This window comes from Aulonocara stuartgranti (genome assembly GCF_965226115.1).
Source record: "Aulonocara stuartgranti genome assembly, chromosome: 16".
NCBI classification, from domain to species: domain Eukaryota; kingdom Metazoa; phylum Chordata; class Actinopteri; order Cichliformes; family Cichlidae; genus Aulonocara; species Aulonocara stuartgranti.
The window spans coordinates 29,732,864-29,756,012 of NC_138952.1; the positions used below are offsets into that span (position 1 = coordinate 29,732,864).

The following is a 23,149-nucleotide window of genomic DNA, read 5'->3' on the forward strand; positions in this document are numbered from 1 at the left end:
TTAAGTTTTAATACAAGGACTGATGTTGGTCTGAGAAAGCAGCTTATTTAGATGTTTAGAAATTTCCTTCATTTTGAGTCCATAAATGAATGGATTTAGCAAAGGCTGATAGAGCATTATTTGTAATGTCATTATTATGCGTGTGGTTTTTGGAAAATCTGGATTTGCACGAGCTATGCTTACATCATACACAAAAAACACAGAGAGACTTAATAAAACTAAGAGATGGGGTAAACAAGTCTCTGCAGCTTTCTTCCTAATTTCTTTACAACTTCGATGAGAAACTATAAAGATTTTTGTGTATGTGAAAACTATAAAGAGCATAGGAAGAATTGCAAGATCTAATACAATGACCACACCAAAGATGGTAATTAATTTTGATCTTTCACACTGAAGAGTGTAAACTGCATTATTACAAAATATTCCTTTTATATTAGAGTCACACAGTTTAGCTTCAGCACTTGCTATTGCTTGGACAGCAACTTGACAAGCAGGTACAAGCCAAGCCACGACCAGGAAAATACCCACAGTAGTTTTTCTCATGATAGTTTGATATTCCAGAGGTTTACATATAGCCACATATCTGTCATAGGCCATGGCAGCCAACAGAAGGAACTCTGATAAAACTAGAGTGTAAAATATAAAGAACTGAAAGAGACAGGCTGAATATGTTGTGACTTGTTTTTCAGATGAAAAGTCAATCAGCAGTTTTGGGTAAACAGTTGTGCTGTAAAGAACAGAGTTCAGTAGCAATGCTGCAATGAAAATGTACATAGGCTCATGGAGGTTTTTATGATTCCAGATGAGATACAGAATAGTAGAATTAGTGCAGATTATTAGAATAAATAATGTAAACATAACAAAAAAGAAAATATATCTGTACTTGTTAATCTCTGTGTACCAGTCCAGAGTTAGATAGGTAGCATTTGACTCTTCATCCATGAATTTTTTCAAAGACAAAACATTAAAAAATAATTAAAAATTGTAAAACCAGTAAAAATCCAAAACAAAAACAAACAACCAAAAAACAAATCCAAGACTATAGCAGTATTTAAATCCTGTTGTTTCTCTGGTTCATAAAAATATATGAACCTGAAATTTGTCTCTGAGCACCTTCATCACCCAAACACACACAGCGTATCATGCGAGTCTCTATAAGGTTTTTATCAAGTTGCCTCATCCTCAAGAGAGAAGGAGGTCTGAAACATGGTTGTTCAGTCTCTTGTAATTAGAATAGAATAGAATATAATTCAACTTTATTGTCATTGCACATGTCACAGGGCAACGAAATGCAGTTTGCATCCATCCAGAAGTGCTTTAGCCATGATATAGATATATTACAATATATATTAGCAATAATATAGATATGTAAGTATATTACAGAAATGGGTCTACTACGGTATGTAATATGTACACGGTATGAAGTATGTTATGAATATGCTATAACTATAAGTATGTACAGGCTGTAGTGAGTACAAGCTATGTGCAGGCTATGAACAGGATATAAATATGAAAAATACAACTATACAGAATATGAAATAAAGAACTATACAGAAATATGAGATATACAGCTATACAGAAATGGGAACTATGCAAGTTGTACACAGTTGTAGAATTAAAAATTATCGTATGATTATTTATACAGAACTATACAGTAGTGCAGTTAAGAGGCTATATAAAGTGCTAGTGGTTGTGAGTGGTGGTTCAGTCCATGTTATTATTGTGTGTTTGAGGGTACAGTTGTCCATTGTATGTGTGTGTAGGTGGTTGTGGGTGTGTGTATGTCCAGTCCATGTGTTAACTTGGGTCAGATGTCAGGAGGTAGAGTTCAGGAGTCTGACAGCTGTGGGGAAGAAGCTATTCCGGTACCTGGTGATCTTAGTCCAGAGGCTCCTGTAGCGCCTCCCAGAGGACAGGAGGGTGAAGAGTCCATGTGATGGGTGACTGGGGTCTTTGATGATTTTCCCAGCCCTTTTCAGACACCGCTTCCTGTAGATGTCCTTTATGGCAGGAAGTGGTGCTCCGGCGACGCGCTGGGCAGTTTTCACAACCCTCTGCACCGCCTTCTGGTCCAAGGCAGAGCAGTTCCCGACTGTTATACAGTTGGTCAGGATGCTCTCGATGGTGCAGCGATAGAAGTTCACCAGGATGTCTGAGGATAGGTGGTTCTTCCTCAGAGTCCTCAAGAAGAAGAGGCGCTGGTGAGCCTTCTTGACCAGCTTGGAGCAGTTGGTCGTCCAGATGAGATCCTCGGAGATGTGAACTCCCAGGAACTTGAAGCTGCTCACACGCTCCACAGCCGTCCCCTTAATGTAGATGGGTGGATGTGGGTCAACATTCCTCCTGTAGTCCATGATGAGCTCCTTGGTCTTCTCGGTGTTAAGCAGCAGGTTGTTTGTGTCGCACCACTCAGCCAGACAATCTACCTCCTCCCTGTAGGCGGCCTCATCGTTGCCACTGATGAGGCCAATCACCGTGGTGTCATCTGCAAACTTAATGATGGTGTTAGAACCATCGGCAGGTCTGCAGTCGTGGGTGAAGAGGGAGTAGAGGAAAGGGCTCATCACACAGCCGTGTTCATTGTGATTGTAGATGAGCAGTGGTTATCTAGCCGGACGTGTTGGGGGCGGTTGGTCAGGAAGTCCAGTAACCATTTGCACATGAGGGAACTGATGCCCCGATGAGTTGTGAGGGGTGGATTGTATTGAATGCTGAACTGAAGTCTATAAACAGCATTCTGGTGTAGGTGTTGCTATTGTCCAGGTGTGAGAGGACAGAGTGCAGTGCGATGGAGACTGCATCCCCTGTGCTCCTGTTCTGGTGGTATGCTAATTGGTGGGGGCCCAGGGTGGGGGGGAGACAGGATTTGAAGTGTGCCGGTACCACAGCGTGTGCCAAGGACAGGTTGAATATGTCTGTGAGCACTCCTGCAAGCTCCCCAGAACACGCTCTGAGAACATGCCCGGGGATACCATCAGGACCTGCAGCCTTGTGGACATTGATCCTGCTCAGCACCGCACCTACATCGGTGGGGGAGACAGTCAGAGGTTGGTGGTCTGGCGTCATGTCTGCTTTGGTTGTGATTGTGGGGTTCCCTCGCTCAAAACGAGCATAAAAGTTGTTGAGCTCGTTGAGGAAGGAGACATCAGAGGATGCGGGGGAGGGTTTGGTGGTCCTGTAGTCTGTAATGGTCTGGAGTCCTTGCCACATGCGTCGGGGGTTGGAGTTGGAGAAGTGTTCTTCTGCCTTCTTTTTGTAATGGTGTTTGGCTTTTTTGATACCCTTCTTTAGATTAGCCCTGGCTGTACTGTAGGCGTGTGCATCTCCTGACCTAAAGGCGGTGTTGCGGGCCTTCAGGAGGAGACGAACATCCCGGTTCATCCAAGGGTTCTGGTTGGGGTACATGGTGATCCGTTTCTGGGTGGTGACACTGTCTGTGGTTTTGGAGAGGTAATCCAGTACAGATGAGGCATACTTGTCCAGGTCTGTGTGGGTGAACATATTCCAGTCTGTGTTTTTAAATCTGTCCTGGAGAACTGTGTCTGTCCCCTCTGGCCACACTTTAATTGTCCTCACAGCAGGTTTCATACGTTGGATGAGTGGTGAATACCGAGGTGTGAGGAACAGGGAGAGATGGTCCGATTGTCCAATGTGGGGGAGGGGTGTTGCTTTGTATGCTCCAGCCAAGTTGGAATAAACATGGTCTAAAGTCTTGTCTCCTCTGGTGTGGCAGGAGACATGTTGGTGGAATCTGGGGAGGACTGTCTTTAAGTTGGTGTGGTTGAAGTCACCAGCAACAATAAAAGCAGCCTCGGGGTGTTTATTCTGGCTCCAGAAAGTTCTTTCATGGCCAACCTAGCATTAGCGTTAGGGGGGATATACACTGCAGTGAGTATGATAGAAGTGAGTTCTCTGGGGAGATAATAAGGTCTGCATTTGACCATTAAAAATTAGGTGAGCAGTGCTCCCAGTAGTAGTGGAGTTCATGCACCAAGCGTTGTTAATATAAATGCACAAACCTCCACCTCTGGTCTTGCTGGAGTCATCTGCTAGCCTGTCGGCTCGGTGTGTGTAGCGTCCTGCTAACTTGATAGCATTGTCTGGGCAATTGTTGTTCAACCATGTTTTGGTGAAAAACATGACATTTGAGTCCATAATCCATCTGTTGTTAGTGATGGAGAGCCGTATCTCATCCATTTTGTTTGCCAGAGAACTCACATTGGCAAGGAAAATACTGCACTGCAAAAAACGATTTTCAAGAAAGTAAAAAAACCCTTGTTTATGGACATTTTTTCTTATTTTTTGTCTAAAAAGAAAATATATTCTTAACAAGCAAGTTTTGCACAAGAAAATAAATCTTATTCTAGGAAAATATGTCTAACTTTTCCTTAAAAGGATATTTCAGCTCATCTTGAGCTTTATTTACCAGTTACAAGGTATGAAAACCGTTTGGTTGAAATTCCCTAATAAAAACAAGATTATTTTTCTCATTTCAAGAGTAAGGCCACTTAAACAGTTGCTCAGTTTAAGAAATGTATTTATTGACACTAAAGTGTAATAAAACTGCTGTCAAGTTTGACAAAACATGCACAAAAGCTGGAACTAAAAGCACATGATAAACATGAAATACAGGCCCATTTGAAAAACAGAAACGGCATAACTCATTCACTTTAGGCCATGTCAAACAGATTAATAGATCAGCATCAGACAAGTATCAGTACACATATCTTCACTGTGGCAATGCTACAATCGCATTCAACTGTCAGATTTGATAGAAAACTCAACAACAAAACTGTCCAAAACAATAACCTGATAATACAGTTCATGCATGTAAAGCAGTGTGCCTTTTATAAAACATCTGTTGAACTCATGTGTAGTCCAATTACATCACACAGGTAATATTTCATGACTGCATATGTCATATCTTTGTGTGTGAAACTGTAATATGGAGTGAAATCCATAAGATTATCAGCGGATATCAGCTCCGTTGCTTGTGCCATGTTTGGAATCTCTATCTTATATGACATGTAATCTTTGTCATAACAAATGGTATTGTGCTGCTGGAATTCAAAACAGTACAATGATGAATTGATCACATAGATATTTTTCACAAGCCCAAATATAGGTAAACCACTAGAACCAACAGCACAAACAATTAATGACCTATCCCTTATGTATTTGTTACCATTTAGATTAAGCCATTTAACAGTCACTGCATGGTTTACTTCATCATTTCCAAGGAAGGCCCTCATTTTTTCTTTTAAGTATGACATTATGCTTACTTCTGAGGTTGGTCCTAATGTGCATTCATTGGAAAAAATGGGGTGATCAAAACTATCCACATTCTGAGAACATTCATACATTTGATTATGCTTTATTAAAGATTTGCAAACATTTTAAAAATTTATTTTTGACGCCCATTGTTTGAAAAAGCAATGTTTCGATTCAAATCTCATGCACATATGACGGACCATTGGTCCCAAACGTTTAATTTGGCTTGGTGTATGAATCAAATAATGTTGTTTTGGTGTGATGTTGTTATATGGGAATAGGGCTTTCATGTGCTTCAAGTGCTGTTCAATGAGGATTTTCAACTTGTTAATAGTCTGCAGACTGATGACAGGAGCAAGTAAAATCTGAACTATCTCAATGAGTTCAAGAATGAATGCGTAGTGTTCAGTACCTTTGGCTGCATCAATCAGAAATGGCAAAATTTTCAGAAGAACAATCATTTGCCCCGAGGACTGCTTCAACTTATTGTCACTGGAAGCTAATGTACTGTAGGTAATAACACTTGGTTTATCTCTACTATCAACTGGAGAGTATGGGAAACCAGTCACTGCAGCATTGAAGAGATCTAAGTCTAGCTCTCCCATGAGAACTAAGTGTTTCAACACACACTTTATTTCTAATGGAGCAATCCCTTCAAAAATTACATGCATCATGTCTTGGGGTGTTTGTTGGATCAAGTTGAATGCTGGGAAATTAATAAGTTTGCTTCTTCTGTTTATTCCATATGTTGTTTTTAAGCTGCTTCTTAGATACTCTGTGTTGGCCTTCTCAATTTCGCTACATTGCCGGACATGTCGTTCAAATGTCCGTTCCTCAAAGTTATCCTCATCAAAATAAATTTGCATGTCCTCAAATGAACATTCACACTGCCTGCATTTACTATGAGCAAACCCAACACCCTCTTTAAACCCGCAAAGCTCATGTTGCGCCAAAGTGTCTCCACATAATGAAACTAATGCTCCAAATATTTCACGTTCACCATTTCCAGTTTGAATTTTAACTCCATTATATAGCTTCACTAAGTCCTCATGCAGCCTTTGCAAGATTCCATCTACACCACATTCAGAAAGCGCACTCTTTTTTGCAATGGCAAGTAGACGAATGGCAGGTAGTTTTGATCGATATTTAGGATTAATGTTTCCCAAAGTATAATAGAACATTACCAACTTATTTTTGGAGGCATGAGACCCAAGTGGGTTACAAATTTCAATTTCATCTGAGTAAAGGATAATCTGTAAGGCAGAGGGGTGTGCAGAAAATAAACGGTGAGACTTCATGAGTTCTCCATCTATGATATCATATAAATACTCATTTCTGTAATTTTTCTGCTCATCTATCAATGCCAAAACTCTTGGATGGGACAATAACTGCTCCAAACTTCTGACAAGCGGAACATAATGAAAACATTTGGGCACAGTAGTGAGGAATCTTTTTTTCCCTTTTTTTCCCCATGACAGCAGTATACCCAACACAAACCTCCTCGGACTCCACAAAATTGAAATTTCTCTTTATCACATCATCCTGCCTGTATGTTGTTGAAACAGAGGCAAATGGATCCTCAATCTGGTCGAAGACTGCCAAAACATCTTTTTCAAGTCCACTTCCATGATGCTGCTGGAAAACCTTTTGTACCTGACTTCTCAGATTATTGACCAACGATGCCTGATACTGTTGTAATGCTGCAACGACATCATTCACACCACTCTGAAAAACAGACAGAAAGGACAAACGACATCTTAGTTGTTTGCTATTAAAAGAGATTTATTTTTAGCGAATAGACAACTTATAATGTAAGGACTAATAACGTACGTAGCTCTGCAACCAAAAAAACTGCATAGAATTATTTGACTGTTTCTTATAGATTTTTTCCCTCACTGAAACTGAAGGAAAAAAAAAATTTTTAATTCCTTCTCGGATTTCTTGCAAAACTCAAATTTTTAGTTTAATTAAGATTACAATTTTCCTTTTTATATAATTTTATATAATTTTATATATAATTTTATATAATTTTATATATAATTTTGTATGAGCACAAACCTGTGAAAGACGATGTTTCTCTCTTGCAGTCAATACAAGAGCTGTTGCTTGTCTCGTAAGAACATCGTGGCAGGAGTCATCCTTCAGAAAAGAGAAATAAATATAGGAGTGTTATAAACTGGTAAAATGTTTTATCAAAAGAAGTTGTTATTGTTCAGTAGTGATAGACTCACCATAGATTGGGATGATGCTACTCCATCTGCGAACCCGCTTGGACAAGCTGCTGAAATGTTTGGAGTCGAGGTATCATTGTTGGTCTGGGATGGAACAAGGGGCCTTTGCGAGATATGGGCACCATCATCGAAGCCAGAGTACAATGTCTTATTATTGTCAAAAGTACCAAAATGTTCGGGGCACACACTGTCTGGATCATGCTGTATTGTGTTTTGATCAATCACTGCATCTTCTCCTGAGTTCAATCTGGTGTCTACAGCTGCATCCATTGTTGGCTGGCTTGTTGGCTGGTTTTCGACCACTGGATCAGTCCTGTAGGCCCACATGTTACTCAGACTTCTGTTCTCCGCTGATGAGGGTTCCCTCCTAGAACTGCAATTGAGATTAATTGATTAATTGACTAGTTAAAGATATTAATTACAAGCTACACTGATCATTTCTAAATAATTCTATTCTGCATTTGATAATTTACTCCAAAATATGTATGTTTTCAGACTGAGTTTAATAAATTGTTACTAATTTATTGCTGATTGATATTTGGTAGCTTAACTGTAGTTTAAAAGCTTTAAAAATCCTCAAAAACCTAAACCTGGAAAGCTAAACTAAAGAACACAGGAAACATTGAAAATGTTGCAAAAACCTTACAACCTGGAGCAAGGAGCATGAGACATGAAAACCTGAGGGAGGGAACACAGATGACACAGAGGAGAAAATGCAGACGATCCGACAAAGAACAGAGGGAAGCACACACTAAATATACACACACACAGGGAAACGAGGAATTGGCAGACAGGTACGAAACACAGCTGACACTAATCAGATGAGAAGAGACCAGGGGGAAGGGCAACAGAATACACTGATGCAGGGCATGGGACTATCAAAGTAAAACAGGAATAAACATGAACATCAAACCAGGGACACTTGACTCAAGACAAGGGAGGCACGGAGAACACCTAAACACAGGAAATAATTAACAAATAACCAGGAAACTAACTGAAACAATGAATATTAATAAACACAAACAACCAAGGAGACTCTGGACCATGCCCATTGGTTTATTTAAAACAAAAGTAAAAAAAAAAATAAAAATGGTGTTTTCTCTATTAGGAGAAATTAAGCACTCAGAAAAATTGTTTAGAAATAGCATTGATGTGGATCATAAGGAATTAGCATTAACATATCTACTGTTAAGCTGTAAACACAAGTAGGAATCTAACATGAATACTTTATATGATTTATACTTTATATACTTTATATAACACGCCCCGCCATATACCCCAATCGCCCGCTTCTGGCCGGGGAGCCATCCCACTGAACCTACTCCCCACTCCGCGAGCAGGCTAGGGAATCGGCCCGGACCATCGGCGCCCCATGCCCCGTCTCAGCGACGGGGAAGTGTCCACTCTGGAAGCCCCGGAGCTGGCCTGGTGGCCACCCATGTGGCAAGCAGCAGTCCTCCTCTCCATCATGCAGCAGTCCAGCCCTTCAAAATCTGTTGGTGATCATGGATGTTTTCACATTTTTCCACGCTGTCAGATTCCACCGGTGGAGTTGAGCATAACTTGCTTTTCGCAAGTTTATTGCCGCTCGTCATCCACGCCTCCCGCTGAACGCGTAGCGCTACTTTGAAGTTTGTTTTTCGCGCTACTTGTACGGCACTATGTTGCCTGGCGGATGGACATGTGACCAACATACGACTCTTGAACCCCGATACTATGTGTCTGATCACATGCAACGTAGTGCCGTACAACAGCGGAACAAACAAAACAAATCGTCTTACGATATGACAAAAATCATGGACAATCCATAGAAAAGCCGCACCTGACTAAAAGCCGCAGGGTTCAAAGCTTGTGCAAAAAGTAGCGGCTTATAGCCCGACAATTACGGTAGTTTTATGGACAAAAACCACCAGGTCATTCAGTGTTCCCTTAGTGCTAATGTATAAGAGATGTTGGTGTACTATACCTGAAGTAATGTTGTTAAGTCCCTAAGTCATATTCTTTTATTGTCATGACTGTATTTGAAGCTATTTTTATTTTTGTATGATACCTGATTCAGTTTATGAAGTAAACTAAAGTCTAAAATACTTAGTCAGTCATTTGTTTAATAGTAATTTAACATTACATAATTCACATATAAAACTATGAATTGTAATTTTAAATGGTTTAAAAGCATGTAGAATAGCATATGTAGGCAAGTATATTTCTCCTTTTTTTTTTTTATCAAGAAGCAAAGATAAAAAGAAGAAAAAAAAACAGGGCAGGGTTCGGGGGTTGAATCATCCATCCCCACCAATGGCAAAACCAAATCTACGCACTTGGTCTGTTTACACCTACAGGCCAGTGGGCACTCTTTCAATGATGAGGATGTACACATGCCGGACAGAGACGAACGCTGGTTTGAGCGGGGAGTCAAGGAGGCCATTTATGTGAAAGGGGAAAGAGCATCTCTGAATCGAGCAAGGGGCCTAAGGATACATTTTTGCTATCTTACAATGCTGTGATAGCAGCTATTCCCCAACTCTCTGTGAACTGTACTTATGCCCATTGAATTCTACACCTTGCATAGCTTTGCCTGATTGAGTGCTCTGTCAGTAAATTGAACTGTAGCCCAAAATTACAGCAGATATTTCCAAATGAAACATAAACAAACTCCTCACACTCTCATCGGACAGTACATGAACACCTCAACAAATGAAATGTATACATAGTTTGGACAATCACCATCTAAACACTGTGCAAAGATGTCACCTGCGCAAACGAGAAACTTAAACTGTGGTGTCCTGTAGGGTTCAATTTACAGTGTATATGTGAAGAAGCGCTGTGTGCAAACAGGAGATGAGGACTCAAACACAGACTTCACAGAGGCAAAAATGGGGACTGAAAAGGCAGTTTATTTTAGGCTCAGGAAAAATTATACAACTAATGATGAACTAAACTAGACTGGGAAAATATAAACTAAACCTCACAGAGAGGAACACAAGGGAACACACAGCATGAGGGACGATGCGACACAGAACTCTGACATAAGTACACGAAAGGTAATGAGGGAAGTGTAAAGTACACAGGGAACACAGCTGAGGACAATTACACATGACAGCGCGGGGAGGAAACTAAACTGAAAATGCTGACACCAAGACATGGACCTTGAACATAACACAGAGAGAGAGAGAGAGAGAGAGAACATGATGGAAAGAGGAAAATGCAGAACACAAGGAGTGGGAGCAAAGCATGATAATTTTCTAGATATTTTTACTATGTGGTACAATAAACATTGTCCTGTAAACGAACACATGACAAAGAAAAAAAAGATAAAAAGTCCTTGGCTCACAAAAGGAATTATTAATGCTTGCAAAAAGAAAAACAATCTGTATAAACAGTTTATCAAAGTAAAAACAAAAGAAGTGGAACAAAGATATAAAGCATATAGAAATAAATTGACTGATATTATAAGAACGAGCAAACAACTTTATTATAGAAGAAGATTATATGAAAATAAAAACAATATAAAAGGAACTTGGGATGTGTTAAACAACTTAATTAAACAAGGATCTTCTGGAACATCATATCCTGAATATTTTACTGATGCAAATGGTGAAAATCACAACATGAGTAATATTGTCGATGGGTTCAATAAATTCTTCATAAATGTTGGCCCTGAACTAGCAGCGGACATCCCATGTCATAAAAATGAAAATATCAGTAATATAAAATCAAATCCCTTTTCACTGTTCCTCTCAGCTACAAATGAGCAAGAAGTAATAAATATCACATTAAAATGTAAAAGTAAGTCTTCAATGGATTATCATGACATAAATATGTCTGTAGTTAAACAGGTTATTCTGAATATTGCTAGTCCCTTAACATATATCTGTAATTTATCATTTCAGTCCGGTTGTTTTCCAAAAAAAATGAAAATTGCGAAAGTAATACCACTATATAAAAGTAATGACAAACACAGTTTTACCAATTATAGGCCTATTTCTCTACTGCCTCAATTCTCAAAAATTCTAGAAAAACTTTTTAATTCAAGATTAGAAAAATTCCTTGAAAAACATCAAATAATAAATGTTGGTCAGTATGGTTTCAGAACGCAAAGAACCACTTCAATGGCGATAATTGAGGCAGTAGAAGAAATTACTGATACACTGGATAAAAATAAATATGCAGTTGGTATTTTGTTGACCTCAAAAAGGCCTTCGACACAATCAATCACTCAATTTTACTGGATAAATTGGAAAGATATGGTATTCGAGGGAAAGCTGGTAACTGGTTAAAAAGTTACCTAACAGGTCGGGAACAATATGTTAGCATAGGGCATTACCATTCAGAGAAACTTGGTATTACATGTGGTGTTCCCCAAGGGTCAGTGTTGGGACCAAAACTTTTCAATGTATACATAAATGATATCTTTGATGTTTCTCAAGTACTTAAACTCATACTGTTCGCAGATGACACCAACATATTTTTCAGTAGCGATGATTATACTGATCTTGTAATGACTGTAAACACGGAGCTAAAATTAATAAAAAAATGGATGGACATAAATAAATTATCATTAAATATAAATAAAACTAAAGCAATGTTTTTTGGTAATTTAAAATATAATATAGAATTACCAATTATCATTGAAGGTGTACCAATTGATAATGTGAGTGAAAACACATTTTTGGGAGTTGTAATTGATAACAAAATTTCATGGAAACCCCACGTCAGACACATAAAAACCAAAATTTCTAGAAGCCTCGCAGTTTTGAACAAAGTGAAACAATTCCTTGATAAAGATGCACTTCGTACTCTGTACTGTACCCTGGTTCTTCCATATCTTACATATTGTGTGGAAGTGTGGGGAAATACATATAAAAATACAACTAATCTATTAGTCACAGTACAGAAACGAGCACTGCGTATTATTCACAAGGCTGGTTATCTAGATCATACTCACAAATTCTTTCTTCAGGCAAAGTTACTTAAATTCCAGGATCTGGTTAATTACAATACATCCATAATTTTGTATAAAGCTTTTACTAAACTTTTACCGGCAAATTTACAAACTAGATTTGAAATTCGAGAAAAGGTTTATAATGTGAGAGGCTTTGGAGAATTCAAATTACCCAGAACTCGAACAACCCGTAAAGGCTTTTGTGTGTCTGTATGTGGTGTGAAAATCTGGAACAGTCTGAGTTTACAATTGAAACAATGCAAAAATATTCATAGATTTAAATTTCTCTACAAACAGTTGGTTTGGTCACAGTATACTCAATGATGGGTTTTAGTGTGCTCTGTAATGTCTGTCCTCTTACCATTGCTGGTATGGATTCCAAAATAAAAAAAAATAAATAAAGTGTGCGTATGTATGTACATATATGTACTTGTGTGTGTAGATATATATGTATGTATATGTATGTGTGTTTGTTACTTGTAGTTATTACTGCCTGTTACCTGTGGTAATGCAATTTATAATTTATATATTCTGTATTCAGTTATGAAGGCTCTAATTGTTGGTTGCGAGCTGCCGCTTAGATGCTTGTATCTGCCCGGGGCTGTTGATGGGTCTGTATGCAATGATGGGCGTAGCTGCGGGAAGTTTATTGTTTTTTTTTTGTTGATGAGTGAGTATAGGGGTGGGATTTAATAAGTTTTCTTCGTCCCACTCCTTTTTCAGGCAAGTTTTGTTTTTTGTTTTGTGTATTTTATGTTCAATATAGGTATTTGTTGTGCCTGAAAATGAATAAATAAATGAAGTGAAAATGAAATGAAGCACAATAACTCACATCACTAAATACACGGTCACACAGAGGGAAACAATGGGGATAAAGACAGAAGGGGAAATCCAATAAATCAACCTGAACAACTTAGGACCCATAGAATAACAAATGAACTTAACATGACACAGGAACACAGGAAAACTAAGAACGCTGGGTCAAATGACCCAGGACCCTGACAGTATATGCAGTTTAACAGCAACACTCTGTGATTTATTCAAGACACTTCCTAGCATATAAATCTGTTTCACACTTTATTGCACATACAGTTTAATAGATGGTGGAGCCTGGTGATCTTATCTCAGGAATTGGGGGATGCAGGAAGCCACCTTTAGGTGACCCTGTAAGAGGAGATAAGGGGTTGTAAATTATTTCTCTTGGAGATGCTCAATGGCGTAAAAAACAGCTGTGGAATGCTTTTGTTCTTTTTTAGTGTATTTAAGCAAGGGCTGTGCTGAGATCTGGAGAGAGACTATGTATCAGTGTCATGCTGAATGTCTTCTATCTCAAGTTGTTGGGAACGTAGCGTTTTCAGTGGGAGAAACATTTTGTCACTCATCCAAGTGACTTCTTCAGTCTACAGGCATCTTACAATGCTGTAATTGCAGCCATTCCCCAACTCTCTGTGAATGGTACTGATTTACAGCATTTGATATGTAGAGGATGCATCCCACTTCTTTCTAAAAGCACTTATCATTCCGAACAAGTACAATCCCCATCTTGACCTCTTTATGGCCATGGTATATAGGATATTTTAGTGTGGGTAGGTAACTATCCTGAAGTATAGAAAAAGATTTAAAGATTTAAATGTTTAACAATAAATATAAACTGTGCCCTTGATTCCTGTCAGAAGAAAATTGTATATAGTGTGATCAGCTTCATGAAATGTGTTCTTTTATTGATCACTAAGCAAATGGCTACGTGACTTTTGACATGAACTCTTGTGTGATAAACAACTAACAGCTTCCTCTTTTATAAGAACATACAGACTTAGAAAAGGGGAACCTCAGCTCTGAGTTCCTAGAATAACTCTGTTATCTTTGTACACACACACACACACACACACACACAAGCTTGTATAAATAAAGAACGCAGATGGTGATACAGTGCGAGTCTGTGAGTGCCTCCTATCAGGAAGAGCGCTCTGTGACCGTCCTCGCGAGTAAAAGACAACTGCAGTGTTAGTGTTTTCTAACTCAGGTGTCTTAGCTGAAGAACTGCGGGGGTGATTTATAGAAATCCCCTGTCATAAAATTTGTTACATTTTAATGTTCAGTTCAAAGATTGCCATGGTCCTCTCGGTCGATTCTCCCATTTCTGTCTGTGTATATGATCTGATTATAGTTGAGCTTGCTTCCCACTGTGCTGTTCCACACCTGGGAGAAATTGCTGATTATGCATCTGACTGCTGTTGGGCTCATAACCCAGAATAAAGGCAGTTCAAAATTCGACTCCAGATCATTGCACCACACGCAGTATACAGTCTCAATGTCTTATAATCATGAGTACAGCAACAGGGAACGTGAATTTATTTGGACTGTTGTCTCTGTTCAGATGTCCCTTACCTTGGAAAAAAGGAATTGTCTATTGGAGGCACTGAGGAGAGTGCTGTTTTGGAGCGAAGACAGAAAACTACATTTTAGTGTGTTCAGCCAACAAGCTAGCAGGAGACTATTCATCTACCTCCCTTGTAATACCCTTCCTTGGAAATCCAGTATCATTACAAGGGCTTTAGAGTGTGACGAATTTGGTGGCGAATAAAGAGAGAGAGAGAGCTGCTGCTGAGGAAACATTTGAGAAGGCCATGGACATTTGTAGAAGCTGCAACATTGAGATTCCTCAGGGAGCAAGGCACAAACAGAAAAGACTCGAAGGATTTGTGCTCGAATCCAGCTGTGGTGCAACAACCAATTCTCACAAGCTCAGCAGAGCTTAGGTGTGAGATGTTCTTTCCTTGTTTGGACCGAATGTTGCAGGAGCTAGCAGACAGATTTTTAGGGGTAGGACAGAAAATAATGGAGGGTATTCAGGCATGCAATCCATCTTCCTCAACATTACTTTCCGAAGATGCCTTAAAACCCATTGTGGCACACTACCATGTGACGATAAAGCCTGAAGAACTTGTCATGGCAAAAAACTTCATGAAAAGAAAAATGGAAAAAGAGGACATTCACAACATTACAACTGCCTTCCACTTGCTTGACGATGACATGTTCCCAATTCTGAAGGTTCAAATTCAAATTCAAATTTTTATTTGTCACGTACACAGTCATACACAGTACGATATGTAGTGAAATGCTTGGACAACTGCTCGTGACCTAAAGAAAACAAAAAAGGAAAAGGCTATGAATAAGATAGGAAATAAATATGAAAAATTAAAAAGGGTAAATTTAACTAGGAAGGAATAAAATATAAATTAAGGTTAAAAATGAAATAACTGTACAACACAAATTAGAATGAAGGGTAAATTTAACTGGGAAAGAATAAGATAAAATATATAAATTAAAGTTGAAAATAAAATAACTGTACAACAAAATACACAATATAGAACTATATAAGAATGTATGAAGAAATATAAATATAAATAAATATATACACAATAACAGCAGCTGTACAAGTATTAACCGGAAATGAAGAATGTAGTGACCAGTGTTGTGCAATCCACATTATGTCTTGTGCAGTGCAAATATGCTTAAAGTGATTTAAGTGATGAAGTGAAAACAAAGTCCAGAATGTCCAGTGTGTGTGTAAGAACTATATGTGTGGGTCAGTACTGTGTGGTGGTGTGATTGAGAGACCGTATCGCCTGCGGGAAGAAGCTCCTCCTCAGTCTCTCTGTGTTGGTCTTCAGGGAGCGGAATCGCTTTCCTGACCTCAACAGAGAGAACAGTCCGTTGTTGGGATGGCTGAGGTCCTTCACGATCTTCCTGGCCTTGGTCCAGCACCGCCTGCTGTAGATTGAGTGCAGGTCAGGGAGCTCGGAGCGGATGGTGCGCTCAGCTGACCGCACAACCCTCTGTAGAGCTCGTCTGTCCTGCATGGTGCTGTTCCCGAACCAGGTTAAGATGTTTCCCGCCAGGATGCTCTCTATGGTGCACGAGTAAAAGTTCCTGAGCACCTTGGAGGGCAGTTGGAAGTCTCTCAAGCGTCTGAGGTGGTAGAGACGCTGACGGGCCTTTTTCACCACGGTGTTGATGTGACAGGACCATGACAGGTCCTGCGTGATGTGAACTCCGAGGTATTTGAAGCTGTCCACTCTCTCCACTGGGCACTCGTTGATGACATCAGGTCATCTTTAGAATTGCCATTCCTGTCAGTAGCTGCAGCTGTGAGCGCTCTTTTAGTGCCTTGTGTTGTCTCCACACATAGCTAAGGAGAACCGTGGGACAAGAGAGGCTGAATGATTTGGCCATATTATCTATTGAAAAGGAATATTTGAATAATATTGACCCTGAAAAGGTCATTGATAGGTTCACAAAACTCAAGCCTCTAAGATACAGTCTCCTGTTACCACAATAAAGAGGTGTTTTCAGTGTAGTGCAGGTCTATGATGATTTTCAGTGCTCCTATCATGTAGTATTGATTCTGGTTATGTCTTGGTTAAGTCCTAAAGTAGTTCTGATTTTGAACTGTTGTAGTCCTGTTTTAATTCCAGATCAGTTCTGGGTCTGGTTGAATTGGGGTTTAGGCCCCGTGTCTTGATGCAGCCTTTGATTTTGTTCTGCCTTGCTGCTTAATTAAAAAAATAGTTTAACCCTTTAAGACCTACCATAGAACCAAGTCCGCCAGAGCTTATATTATATTTTTACATGCTGTAGTGCCATTTTTGGGAGCATTTCAAGTTGCTATACATCAATACAACCATTATAACCCAGATTTTAATAATATGTATGCATTAGGTGCATAGTAATTACAGTACATAAATTGCAAAAAAAGTGCAATAAACTACAAAAAAATTCAAAAATCGTTTTTGTTTTTTTAACATATATTTCTAGTTAGAGAAATTTAAGAGGCTTATCCCTGAAAACTGAAAATACAAAAAAGTTGCACAAAATAGTTTTCAACCACAGGAAATTTATTTTGAGTGTCTTCATAGTTTTATTTTTGAAATACACCAATTTTTATATACTGCAGGAAAAACAAAAATAAATATTATAGTGCAAATTTGCAAAAAAGCAGCATATGCATCAAAATAAACTATTTCCAGCAGTGCAATATGAGTTCTAAGCATCCCAGAAACGACACAGAAAGTCATAAAGTCAAAGATAACTTTTAAAAACACCAGTATAGACTCATGAGGCCCTGATGGTAAAAAACTACATTTCCGCGAAAATGACGTCACTTCTGGTTTTGGGCAGGTAATGGCGGACATGCGATAGTTGACGCTGATGTCTATTCTAACGTAGGAAGTGTTATGAACACCTGCTCGGATCGGCAAAGCGTGTTTCTGGAATATTATGTTTTTGTTGCTGCAAGTGCTTTTTATGCAGTTTTTGCAAAGCTATATGTGGAAGGAAACTGTGACCTAGGACAAGCTGATGGCATAAGATGTAAGTACAACTCCTCCCGTTTCATATGCAAAAAAAATTATTGTGCTAGCTTATGTGGTTGCAGTTCTACAAGGATTTAAAAGTAGTTGGGCAAAACGGAGCGTGCCCGCCCTGACCGGTTTTAAAGGGTTAAACATATCAGGTCCCCATAAGGAGAATCATGTGCTAACGGCTGTCCAAATGACTCGGGTAAAGTTTGTAGCATGCGTGCTTGTTGTTTTTGTCTGCTTCCACTTGTCTTTGCACTAGGATGATGTCAGAGTAAATGTGCAGTCATATTCGTTGTGTTCCGTGGCGTGGCACATTCAACATACTGTTTTACTTTTGTCCATGACGCGCTTACCTTCAATTTGCCATGTTGCAACGTGAGCTTAACTTCTGTCTCGCTAGCTTTCCCTGTGGTCAGTGAATCTGCGTTCGACTACTCCGCCTAGGCTGCACTGTCGAGCGCAGATCCACTGAGCACTCAACACAGACAGCATCGTCAGAAGAAAAGTTGATAAAATAAATTTTAAAATTTGTATTGTTCGATACATATGCATACACAGCAAATCCAGCATGTCCAAATTAACACTGTCAGATTTGATTTCAACACTATTAAAGTGTCTATATGGGTCCACACCAGAGAGTGTTAATTTAACTCTTTTTGGAGAGTTGGTAAGTTAACACTGATTTAGTGTTAAACACCAAATCTGTCTGGAGTTGGTAATTTAACACTTACTAATGCTAACTAGGTGTTAAGAGTTTATATATTAACTCTCAAAGAGTATTTTAGTTTAACTACGTAAGAGTTATCTTCTAATTAATTCTAAAAAGCGGGAATTTTCCTGTTCTGAACTTCTAGAAATTTCTTTTGGAAATAAACATTTACTAAAAAGATGCAATGGTTTTTGTAAAAACATTTATTCTGAACTGTGCACCACAATTTCAAAAACATTTTCTGAAAGATGTAACAGTATACATGTTCTCACTTTTATTAGAATTTTGTTTATCAAAAGGTCTGACATGGTAAATGCAAATAACAGCGTTCTCATCACTTATTTCTTCAATACACAGACGATGCCATCTCTCATCTCCTCCACACATCACTCACTCACTTGGACACTAGAAGGGGGAATTATGTTAAAATGCTCTTCATAGACTACAGCTCTGCATTTAATACCATAATTCCCTCCACACTCACCACCAAGCTGGAGCATCTGGGACTCAGCTCATCTATGTGTCAGTGGATCTCCAACTTCCTAACTGGCAGACCACAGGCAGTAAGGATGGGCGGACATGTCTCAGCCTCCACCACTCTCAGCACTGGAGCCCCCCAGGGGTGTGTTCTGAGCCCCCTGCTGTACTCTTTGTACACATATGACTGTGTGGCCACTACCAGCTCCACCACCATCATCAAGTTTGCTGACGACACCGTCGTGGTAGGCCTGATCACTGATAACAACGAGACGGCCTACCTGAAGGAGATTAGGAATCTGGAGAACTGGTGCCAGAGGAACAACCTCCTTCTAAACGTCAGTAAGACAAAGGAGCTGATAGTGGACTTCAGCACTAAGCAGGAGAGGAACTACCAGACCCCCGTCATCAACGAGTGCCCAGTGGAGAGAGTGGACAGCTTCAAATACCTCGGAGTTCACATCACGCAGGACCTGTCATGGTCCTGTCACATCAACACCGTGGTGAAAAAGGCCCGACAGCGTCTCTACCACCTCAGACGCTTGAGAGACTTCCAACTGCCCTCCAAGGTGCTCAGGAACTTTTACTCATGCACCATAGAGAGCATCCTGACGGGAAACATCTTAACCTGGTTCGGGAACAGCACCATGCAGGACAGACGAGCTCTACAGAGGGTTGTGCGATCAGCTGAGCGCACCATCCGCTCCGAGCTCCCTGACCTGCACTCAATCTACAGCAGGCGGTGCTGGACCAAGGCCAGGAAGATCGTGAAGGACCTCAGCCATCCCAACAACAGACTGTTCTCTCTGTTGAGGTCAGGAAAGCGATTCCGCTCCCTGAAGACCAACACAGAGAGACTGAGGAGGAGCTTCTTCCCGCAGGCGATACGGTCTCTCAATCACACCACCACACAGTACTGACCCACACATACAGTTCTTACACACACACTGGACATTCTGAACATTTGTTTACACTTCATTACTTAAATCACGCTGCTGTTATTGTGTATATGCTGCTGTTATTGTGTATATATTTATTTTTATTTCTTCATACATTCTTATATAGTTCTATATTGTGTATTTTGTTGTACAGTTATTTTATTTTCAACTTTAATTTATATATTTTATCTTATTCTCCCAGTTAAATTTACCCTTCATTCTAATTTGTGTTGTACAGTTATTTCATTTTTAACCTTAATTTATATTTTATTCCTTCCTAGTTAAATTTACCCTTTTTAATTTTTCATATTTATTTCCTATATTATTCATAGCCTTTTCCTTTTTTGTTTTCTTTAGGTCACGAGCAGTTGTCCAAGCATTTCACTTCACATCGTACTGTGTATGACTGTGTACGTGACAAATAAAATTTGAATTTGAATTTGAATTTACAATATGCATGTCCTTCATTCATCACTTTGTGGAACTTCAACACACTTCTGCTCTCCCCCATATTCCATCTTCACAAGCATATCCTATGTGGAGATTGAATAAAAATTAGTTGACACTAATTAATGGCACAAATAATCCGGTAATCAATTGCAGCACAGTAAAAAAAAAAAAAAGAATCCTCTTTGAGCCATTACTTGTGTAAAGTATTTTCCCAAAAGACAAGGACACAGACAACAGGTAATACTGAACTAAATGTAAAACCTCAACCTTTTTCATTTTTACCTAAACCGTGTGCACAAAACTCTGGAGGGATCTATGCTAACGTAGAATCCAGTCAGGATGCCTGCTACTGCTGTTTGCGCTTTTTTTTTTTTATGGGAGATCGTTTTCAGGCTTCAAGCAGCACCATTATACCAACATTTCACATTCTAGACATTGTTTTAGGTGTATTTGACCAAAAGTTTGACTGAAAATTCACATGCAAGCTTTTTTTCAAGGCTGTGGTATTTGCCCGCAAACAATACCTTTCAGCTAGCTAAAACAGAATATTATGCTATCACCGAGCAACATGGCTAATGCCTTTCACACAGCTTTGTCTCAACTCCAAAGAGCCACAGAAGTAAAAGCTAATAATAATAATTGAAACAATCTTTGAAAAAATGACTTACCAAGCATGGCAAACAACTCAAATATGTAGAGCAAAATGTTCTGAAACGGCTTCACTTCAGCTTCGATTGGAGCCGTGCTGGGGACGGAGTCTGTGAATTTACTCTATTGGTGTCATAGCCCCTGTAGGAGTTCAGAGTTAAGAGGTCAAGAGTTAATGTTTCCATTGTAACACCTCCAGATTTGACATAGAAACACTCATTTTTAACACTCGATTTTAACTACTATCATTTTACACCTCAGAGTTACATTAAAAGAATGTGACTCTACTTAGAGTAAAATTAACTCTACTTTTGCAAGAAGACTACTAACACTAAAACATTTAACACTTTTGAATTTGCTGTGTACCGAACCGAAAGCACTGTATCGAACGGTTCAATATCGATACGAGTATTGTTGCACCCCTACTAAATACATCATCTTAGATTAGTGTAAGGGTTACTAGCAAGTGCCTTTATCCTGTAAAGAATACACAGATTTTCAGATTCCAGGAATTGGTTTTTTTCAGTACACCGTTTTGCATTTTGGTCTTCACTGGGGGGGGGGGCACCTGCAACTTTTCGAAGGTTGATGGACATTACCCTTAATGGTTGTTCCAAGTTTCCAGCTGCCTATCTGGATGATGTGGCGATTTACAGTGAATCTTGGGAGGAAAACCTGCAGCATCTAAAGGTTGTGATGGTAAAGATCCAGAAGGCTGGTTTGAATGTGAGCAAGTGTCACAAATAAGGATGCAGTGGACTCAAGAGCAGACTCAATTGCTACTCTGTGTGTCTCACTTTATAAGAGAATTTTATTTTTTTCTAACAAGCCTATACAGTGGGGCAAAAAAGTATTTAGTCAGCCACCGATTGTGCAAGTTCCCCCACTTAAAATGATGACAGAGGTCAGTAATTTGCACCAGAGGTACACTTCAACTGTGAGAGACAGAATGTGAAAAAAAAATCCATGAATTCACATGGTAGGATTTGTAAAGAATTTATTCGTAAATTAGGGTGGAAAATAAGTATTTGGTCACCTCAAACAAGGAAAATCTCTGGCTCTTACAGACCTGTAACGTCTTCTGTAAGAAGCTTTTCTGTCCCCCACTCGTTACCTGTATGAATGGCACCTGTTTGAACTCATCATCTGTATAAAAGACACCTGTCCACAGCCTCAAACAGTCAGACTCCAAACTCCGCCATGGCCAAGACCAAAGAGCTTTCGAAGGACACCAGGAAAAGTATTGTAGACCTGCACCAGACTGGGAAGAGTGAATCTACAATAGGCAAGCAGCTTGGTGTGAAAAAATCTACTGTGGGAGCAATCATCAGAAAATGGAAGACATACAAGACCACTGATAATCTCCCTCGATCTGGGGCTCCACGCAAGATCTCATCCCGTGGTGTCAAAAGGATCATGAGAACGGTGAGCAAAGATCCCAGAACCACACGGGGGGGACCTGGTGAATGACCTGCAGAGAGCTGGGACCAAAGTAACAAAGGTCACCATCAGTAACACACTACAACGGCAGGGAATCAAATCCCGCAGTGCCAGACGTGTTCTGCTGCTGAAGCCAGTGCATGTCCAGGCCCGTCTGAAGTTTGCCAGAGAGCACATGGATGATACAGCAGAGGATTGGGAGAATGTCATGTGGTCAGATGAAACCAAAGTAGAACTTTTTGGTATAAACTCAACTCGTCGTGTTTGGAGGAAGAAGAATACTGAGTTGCATCCCAAGAACACCATACCTACTGTGAAGCATGGGGGTGGAAACATCATGCTATGGGGCTGTTTTTCTGCCAAGGGGACAGGACGACTGATCCGTGTTAAGGACAGAATGAATGGGGCCATGTAGCGTGAGATTTTGAGCCAAAACCTCCTTCCATCAGTGAGAACTTTGAAGATGAAACGAGGCTGGGTCTTCCAACATGACAATGATCCAAAACACACCGCCCGGGCAACAAAGGAGTGGCTCCGTAAGAAGCATTTGAAAGTCCTGGAGTGGCCTAGCCAGTTTCCAGACCTCAACCCCATAGAAAATCTGTGGCGGGAGTTGAAAGTCCGTGTTGCTCGGCGACAGCCCCAAAACATCACTGCTCTCGAGAAGATCTGCATGGAGG

At 39.7% G+C, this 23,149-nt stretch overlaps 1 protein-coding gene and 1 long non-coding RNA gene across 2 annotated transcripts in view; both read right to left on the reverse strand.

Moving 5' to 3' along the window:
- LOC309691202 (olfactory receptor 2AT4-like) overlaps nucleotides 1-23,149 on the reverse strand; it is a gene marked incomplete at its 3' end in the record, with an annotated part of 69,057 nt that continues 45,908 nt past the window's right edge. The window contains exons 2-3 of the mRNA XM_082508797.1: nucleotides 462-772; nucleotides 1-284 (exon numbers count right to left, since the gene is read on the reverse strand). Coding sequence (XP_082364923.1) covers nucleotides 1-284; nucleotides 462-772 — 595 coding nt within the window. The remainder of the gene's footprint in view (nucleotides 285-461; nucleotides 773-23,149) is intronic.
- LOC309691038 lies at nucleotides 5,385-21,432 on the reverse strand. The gene is made up of 4 exons (XR_014271855.1): nucleotides 21,050-21,432; nucleotides 7,503-7,875; nucleotides 7,330-7,410; nucleotides 5,385-6,996 (listed from the first exon to the last, which is right to left on the reverse strand). It is a non-coding gene; the product is annotated as an uncharacterized lncRNA (long non-coding RNA).